This window comes from Camelina sativa, chromosome 13 (genome assembly GCF_000633955.1).
Source record: "Camelina sativa cultivar DH55 chromosome 13, Cs, whole genome shotgun sequence".
NCBI classification, from domain to species: Eukaryota; Viridiplantae; Streptophyta; class Magnoliopsida; order Brassicales; family Brassicaceae; genus Camelina; species Camelina sativa.
In genome coordinates this window covers 12,604,906-12,612,910 of record NC_025697.1, presented here as the reverse complement: position 1 = coordinate 12,612,910, position 8,005 = coordinate 12,604,906, and the positions used below count along the sequence as shown (strand labels likewise).

The following is an 8,005-nucleotide window of genomic DNA, read 5'->3' as shown; positions in this document are numbered from 1 at the left end:
ATAACTCTTATATGTTCTCAATCTAATTGTTTAACTCTCTGCTAGGAACTTTATTTAAAATATAGAAGATTGACTATAATTAGATCAAGGTTAGTAAAAAAAATAGTGAGTGTAATGTACTTAAACTTGTTAATATTAGAAACATTTTCAGTTTGTTAAGAACAAGTAAAGTTTTTTTTTTTACTCACAAAAATTATTTTCTCATATTCTTTTTGCCAAAAAAAAATAGAACTGAAAATTTTCAATTAACTATAACTTCAACAATATATTGGAGTATTTTCAAAATATTTTTTTTTTTCGTATTTTTCTCCAATTTTTCATTTATTTGCTTATTTTATTTTTTCTACTATAATTAAAATTTTGACTCATTTAACATCAATGTCATGAACCTATGATCACATGGTTATTTTCTCGTCATGTCATCTAAATTGTGATAAATGTTTTGGATTAGAAATTTGGACTCAAAATATGATTGAGTTATTTTACTGAAGATGTGTTAAAGCAAAAAAAAAAAAAAAATCAAAACGTTTTTAAAACGTTTAACTAAAGCCTTTAAATTTTAATTTCATTAATATATTAAAACGTTTTTATAAGAGTCACTCTAAATGTAAATGAGGTATAACAAATGCGTGTTTTTTAAAATGATGTGCAAAAATATTAAACATCATGTAAAATGATACAGAGAAAGTATCACAAAATCATTTATTAACTAATAGTATATAAGTATTTTGAATCAAAATTCAAAAATATAGTATCAATCATAGATAAAATATTAAGTACACACATTAACATAATTTAATAAACAATAGATAGTTCTAAAATAAATTTCATCTTGACTATATATTTTAAAAGTTATTAGGTCAACATATTAATTAAAAAAATTGTTTAATTGATGGTAAAATATTATTGATAAGAGTAATAAGTAAATATAATCCTAGATGGGGTTTTCTCTTTTCTTAGGGTGGAAGAGTTATGGGGCTTATTTGAATGGGCTTTTAGGTTATGAAACGGTTAAATCAAATGCAATAGAGCGCGTAACGGCTGACTGATTAAGATCTCAAAGAGAGAATTAACCACAGAGACCAGACGTCAAAGTGTCAGAGAGTCAGAGACCACTTCTGTTCTGTCACGTACTTCCCAATAAAAACTCCAAATTATTATCATTTGTCCAAATCCCAAAGTCTCTTTTTTCATTTTTTGTCCAACTTGAAAACTAAAAAAATATTTTAACATCTAAAAATTTCGAAACGAGACCACAGAAAAATCCCGCTCATGCTCGCTCACGCTCCTCCCTATTTCAACTCACTCTCTTCAACCCATTGAAGATCAAATCATTCTCAATTCCATTCTCTAAAGCTTAAGGTATTTTCTACGCCTCTCTCTTTTGGATCGATGGTTTTTTTTTTTTTCTTTGGGTTCATAATTTTGATGTTTTTTGGATTGTAGATCTGTTTTGTGACAGTTCTATCCTCGTGTTTTTTTTGTTCTTTCTTTCTCTGTTTTTGTTTTCTACCTATGTTCTACTGAATACAGACAGTGATTGATCTCTGTCACGGAATTTTTAAGAAACAAAAATGAAGTTTTTGGTTACATATGATTTTGAAAGTTCAATTTTTTTGTATAGAATGTTTTTGGATCCAGAGATGAAATAAAATTAGATTTAATTGTTCAAACTCTTTCACTCAATTTTCCAGATCTGATCACACAACAAAGTGAGCATTAGAGCTTTCTTGAAACCGATACTTGAATGTTGCTATCCATTTTGAATTAAGCCATTACGATTGTTTCTGTTTAATGTAACAATTTGTGAAGACTAAAAATGTATTTACCCTGCAGGATTGGCAAATCAGTGGTGAATTCTGGTTTAGAATTATGTATAGAGCTTCTTCTTCTTCTAGGCAACCTGATGTGAAGAAAGAAATAAATTCTACTATGAAGATTCGAGATAGTAATGTGAGAGTCACTAGATCAAGAGCTAAGACTTTGGGAGTGTCAATGTCTCCATCAAAACCGGCTTTTAAACAGGAACCGAGGCGTGGTCCTAGACCGAGTAACAAACGAATGGCATCAGATAATACCAAAGTTTGTAGTCATAAGAGACGCGCGGTGCTCAAAGATGTGACTAATACTTTGGCAGAAAGTATAGTTTGTACACATGGTAATATTAAGGTAGTGAATGATTTCTGATGCTTTGTTTGCATATTCTTTGATTTGATTGGTGTTTGTTTTCCTTTAGTATATCTTCTTACTGATAAAATGTAACAGGCTACAAAGCGAGGTCGAAAAGAGATTAAACAAATAGCCGCAGAAGGTTTGGTAGATGTAGATGCCGAAAAATCGAAACTAGCAGAAGACTTGTCAAAGATTAGGATGGTTGAATCTGCTCAAAACTCTAAAGATGGAGAAGTTACTAAGAAAAGTAAGTAACTTCACTACTAAAAAATGTTGTGAATATAGTAATCAGAAGATCATATCATATATCTAACCTTTAAGATAATCTTGTTAAATAAAAGCATATACCAAAGTGTATGCTTCTCAAATTTACTCAAGGTTCATTGGATTGTGCAGAAGAAGACGGATCTGATGTCACAGATTGTCTTCAGGTTGTAGATATAGATGCCAATGTCCAAGATCCTAAGTATTGTAGCTTATATGCTGCAAGTATATATGACAGCATTCATGTTGCAGAGGTTTGAATCCATATACTTGGTCTTGTTTTATTTTAACAGAAAATGGCATATTGAGATTCTGAGTTATTAGTATTACCACAATCTGTGTACAGCTTGAACAAAGACCTTCAACTAGCTATATGGTGCAAGTGCAGCGAGATATCGATCCAACCATGCGTGGTATACTGATTGATTGGCTTGTAGAGGTAGGTATATAATATTTGCTATGCAATAGCTTTACTTGAAAATGTGTTAGTAATCCAAAACAGTTATTTAAGAGTAAGAATCCCTAATAATGTTGTTACTTCTTTCAGGTTTCTGAAGAGTACAAGCTGGCTTCAGATACACTTTACCTTACAGTGAATCTAATTGATCGATTCATGTCTCATAACTACATTGAAAAGCAGAGGCTTCAGCTTCTTGGTGTCACTTGCATGCTAATAGCCTCGTGAGTTACCTACAACTTTTAATTTCTCCTTTAATTTCAAGTTAGAGAAGCACAATTCTATTAAGTACCCATTCACATTGCAATGAGTATAAATCTGAAGTATAAGTGGATACAGAGGAACACATGTTTGGTCTCATTCCTTAATTGCAGCTCTGAAATGCATTTTAACTAACTAAGGTATCCTTCCTTGTACCGTCTTGTTACAGAAAATACGAAGAGATTATGGCACCGCGGTTGGAGGAGTTTTGCTTCATTACAGACAATACATACACAAGACTAGAAGTACGTAATTAACATACACACTCCCATCTATATCAGTGTCATCTAAGAGGATTCAGTTTGATCAAAGATTAACAAAAAACCAAATACTATATTTTTCAGGTACTAAGTATGGAGGTTCAAGTTTTGAACTTTCTTCACTTTCGGTTATCAGTTCCAACCACCAAAACGTTTCTCAGGTGAAACACTTCAAAGTCACTAAAATGCTTCACTACTACCTTTACTCTTAGTTTTTAGAAAACAGTGTTAACACATCAGTTTCTTCTTCGGCATTACAGGCGATTCATTGTAGCAGCTCAAGCGTCCGACAAGGTGGTTTACATTGATCCATATTTCACTAGCCATTCTCAGAATTTTCAATGAACTTGGAATCATTAAACTGATTTTGTTGGTTCACAGGTTCCCCTCATTGAGATGGAGTTCTTAGCGAACTATTTCGCGGAATTAACTCTCGTGGAATATACTTTCCTAAGGTTCCAGCCGTCTCTAATTGCCGCTTCAGCGGTTTTCTTAGCAAGATGGACACTGGACCAATCTAACCATCCTTGGGTGAGTGTTCACTCACATTTCTTGTATGTGAATGTATTTATTTATATTCTTTGAAGTGAAAACAATCTTGCTGATATGGAATGGTATACAGAACCCAACTCTGCAGCACTATACAAGATATGAGGCATCTGCTCTAAAAACTACAGTAATTGCAATGGAGGATTTGCAGCTCAACACCAGTGGAAGCACCCTTATTGCTATAAGGACCAAATATAACCAACAAAAGGTATATACATTGAATTCAAATCTAAGAAAGTTGCAATCAAAGCTGACATTGAATTTGGTCTCTCATTCTATATATATATATATATATGAATATTTTTGACAGTTCAAAAGTGTGGCAACACTAACATCTCCTGAACGTGTCACTACACTCTTCTCAAGATGAAACAGATTTTTGGATTCTCCTGATATGACCAAGTCAGCACATCTCTTAGTTTGGCATCAGGAGACCAATCCTAGTTTCAGACATCATTTTTGGTCTCTACAGTTATGGAATAGTTTCTTTGTAAGTCATCTGTCTATTTTGTCTGTAACTGTTGTTTGGTGTCAGGTGCTTCCAAAGCAGTGGCCATCTCATGGAACATCATTGTATAAAACCAAACACAATTTTGACACATCTCATGAGATTTGTCCTTTACAGTAAATGTTACATAATTTTGTAGACTCTTTAATAAAGCAAGTGTTCATGAGCCATCTCATTGTAGAGTACTATACAACAAAATTTCATGTATATTTCATTAAAATAATTTAAGTAAATGAATTTGCTATAATTATTATTATTCTCAGTTTTGAATAACACTGCTTAAAATATTTATTTGCTAATAAATTAATATCTATGCTTATCTACAAATTTAGAAAATTATTAAATTACTCAAGAAAAAGAAAACAAAAAAGTTATAAATTGGTGAAGCACTTCCGTTACGTGGTCTGTCTTTAGGACAAAGTCTAAAAACGTTTTTTCAGGATCTCACCAAATTCAATTCCCAAAGTTTTCACAGAGACCACCACCATCGCTAACGTCTCCGCCTCAGAACCACCGTAGTAAGAGAGTGAAAAATATCACAAAATTATGGGTAAAGGCGGATCACTAAGCGAAGGCGTGATTAAGAACATCATCATCTCCTACACATACGTAGCGATATGGATCTTCCTAAGTTTCACCGTCATCGTCTACAACAAATACATCCTCGACAAGAAGATGTACGGTTGGCCATTCCCGATCACACTCACAATGATCCACATGTCCTTTTGCTCAACCCTAGCTTTTCTCCTCATCAAGGTCTTCAAATTCGTCGAACCCGTCTCAATGTCACGTGACACATACCTCAGATCCGTCGTGCCTGTTGGAGCCTTGTACTCGCTCTCTCTTTGGCTGTCTAACTCGGCCTACATTTACCTCTCTGTCTCCTTCATTCAGATGCTCAAAGCGTTGATGCCAGCCGCGGTTTATTCGATTGGCGTGCTCTTCAAGAAAGAGGGTTTCAAATCCGAGACTATGATTAACATGCTTTCGATCTCTTTCGGTGTAGCCATTGCTGCTTACGGTGAAGCTAGATTCGATGTTTGGGGTGTGATTCTCCAGCTAGGTGCGGTTGCTTTCGAGGCGANTTTTGGATTCTCCTGATATGACCAAGTCAGCACATCTCTTAGTTTGGCATCAGGAGACCAATCCTAGTTTCAGACATCATTTTTGGTCTCTACAGTCATGGAATAATTTCTTTGTAAGTCATCTGTCTATTTTTTCTGTAACTGTTGTTTGGTGTCAGGTGCTTCCAAAGCAGTTGCCATCTCATGGAACATTGTATAAAACCAAACACAATTTTGACACATCTCATGAGATTTGTCCTTTACAGTAAATGTTACATAATTTTGTAGACTCTTTAATAAAGCAAGTGTTCATGAGCCATCTCATTGTAGACTATACAACATCATTCATGTATATTTCATTACTAAATAATTTAAGTAAATGAATTAATGCTATAATAATTATTATTATCAGTTTTGAATAACACTGCTTAAAATATTTATTTGCTAATAAATTAAATTAATATGTATCAGTATGCTTATCTACAAAATTAGAAAATTAATGAATTACTCAAGAAAAAGAAAACAAAAATTTATAATTTGGTGAAGCACTTCCGTTACGTGGTCTGTCTTTAGGACAAAGTCTAAAAACGTTTTTTCAGGATCTCACCAAATTCAATTCCCAAATTTTTCACAGAGACCACCACCATCGCTAACGTCTCCGCCTCAGAACCACCGTAGTAAAAGAGTGAAAAACACACAAAATTATGGGTAAAGGCGGATCACTAAGCGAAGGCGTGATTAAGAACATCATCATCTCCTACACATACGTAGCGATATGGATCTTCCTAAGTTTCACCGTCATCGTCTACAACAAATACATCCTCGACAAGAAGATGTACGGTTGGCCATTCCCGATCACACTCACAATGATCCACATGTCCTTTTGCTCAACCCTAGCTTTTCTCCTCATCAAGGTCTTCAAATTCGTCGAACCTGTCTCAATGTCACGTGACACTTACCTCAGATCCGTCGTGCCTATCGGAGCCTTGTACTCGCTCTCTCTTTGGCTGTCTAACTCGGCCTACATTTACCTCTCTGTCTCCTTCATTCAGATGCTCAAAGCGTTGATGCCAGTTCAAGAAAGAGGGTTTCAAACCGGAGACTATGATTAACATGCTTTCGATCTCTTTCGGTGTAGCCATTGCTGCTTACGGTGAAGCTAGATTCGATGTTTGGGGTGTGATTCTCCAGCTAGGTGCGGTTGCTTTCGAGGCGACACGGTTGGTAATGATTCAGATCTTGCTTACTTCTAAAGGAATCACTTTGAATCCCATCACTTCTCTCTATTACGTTGCTCCTTGTTGCTTAGCTTTCTTGTTTATCCCTTGGATCGTCGTGGAGTTTCCCATCTTGAGAGATACATCTAGCTTCTATTTCGATTACCTCATTTTTGGGACGAACTCGTTCTGTGCGTTTGCTCTGAATCTTGCTGTGTTCCTTCTTGTTGGGAAAACCTCTGCCTTGACAATGAATGTTGCTGGTGTGGTTAAGGACTGGCTCTTGATCGCCTTTTCTTGGTCTGTGATTAAGGACACTGTCACTCCTATTAATCTTTTCGGGTATGGGATCGCGTTCTTGGGGGTTGCCTACTATAATCATGCCAAATTACAAGCATTGAAGGCTAAAGATGCTCAGAAGACTACTCAGCAAGTAGATGAAGAGAGTGGTCGGCTTTTGGAAGAGAGGGAAGGAAATGAAGGTGGGAGGAAGAACGAGCCACAAGATTAAAAAGGTGAAGAGTTGGATTTTGGTAAAATTTCAGTGTTTTTGTTTTTACTGCTTAATATACATTTGTTGGAATAAGAGCTTGAAAGGTTATAGTAGATGCCAAACACATTTTGATTATGATTATGAGACCTCNGATCTTCCTAAGTTTCACCGTCATCGTCTACAACAAATACATCCTCGACAAGAAGATGTACGGTTGGCCATTCCCGATCACACTCACAATGATCCACATGTCCTTTTGCTCAACCCTAGCTTTTCTCCTCATCAAGGTCTTCAAATTCGTCGAACCCGTCTCAATGTCACGTGACACATACCTCAGATCCGTCGTGCCTGTTGGAGCCTTGTACTCGCTCTCTCTTTGGCTGTCTAACTCGGCCTACATTTACCTCTCTGTCTCCTTCATTCAGATGCTCAAAGCGTTGATGCCAGCCGCGGTTTATTCGATTGGCGTGCTCTTCAAGAAAGAGGGTTTCAAATCCGAGACTATGATTAACATGCTTTCGATCTCTTTCGGTGTAGCCATTGCTGCTTACGGTGAAGCTAGATTCGATGTTTGGGGTGTGATTCTCCAGCTAGGTGCGGTTGCTTTCGAGGCGACACGGTTGGTAATGATTCAGATCTTGCTTACTTCTAAAGGAATCACTTTGAATCCCATCACTTCTCTCTATTACGTTGCTCCTTGTTGCTTAGCTTTCTTGTTTATCCCTTGGATCGTCGTGGAGTTTCCCATCTTGAGAGATAC

The 8,005-nt window shown here is 35.9% G+C and overlaps 3 protein-coding genes across 3 annotated transcripts in view; all 3 read left to right on the top strand.

The window, feature by feature from the left end:
• On the top strand, window positions 1,191-4,646 carry LOC104736561 (cyclin-A2-1-like). The gene is made up of 12 exons (XM_019234706.1): window positions 1,191-1,362; window positions 1,837-2,169; window positions 2,266-2,419; window positions 2,569-2,690; window positions 2,783-2,875; window positions 2,984-3,117; window positions 3,324-3,399; window positions 3,499-3,575; window positions 3,675-3,708; window positions 3,796-3,945; window positions 4,037-4,171; window positions 4,274-4,646. The coding sequence occupies exons 2-12, from the start codon at window positions 1,873-1,875 to the stop codon at window positions 4,331-4,333; spliced, it is 1,332 nt and encodes a 443-aa protein (XP_019090251.1). The 5' UTR covers window positions 1,191-1,362; window positions 1,837-1,872; the 3' UTR covers window positions 4,334-4,646.
• Window positions 4,908-7,386, top strand: LOC104736562 (probable sugar phosphate/phosphate translocator At5g25400). Its single transcript, XM_019234898.1, has 2 exons — window positions 4,908-5,534; window positions 6,731-7,386. Exons 1-2 carry the CDS (start codon window positions 5,018-5,020, stop codon window positions 7,261-7,263), a joined length of 1,050 nt encoding a protein of 349 aa, XP_019090443.1. The 5' UTR covers window positions 4,908-5,017; the 3' UTR covers window positions 7,264-7,386.
• LOC109128352 (probable sugar phosphate/phosphate translocator At5g25400) overlaps window positions 7,386-8,005 on the top strand; it is a 1,991-nt gene continuing 1,371 nt past the window's right edge. The window contains exon 1 of the mRNA XM_019234554.1: window positions 7,386-7,949. Within this exon, the coding sequence (XP_019090099.1) occupies window positions 7,386-7,949 (564 nt within the window). The remainder of the gene's footprint in view (window positions 7,950-8,005) is intronic.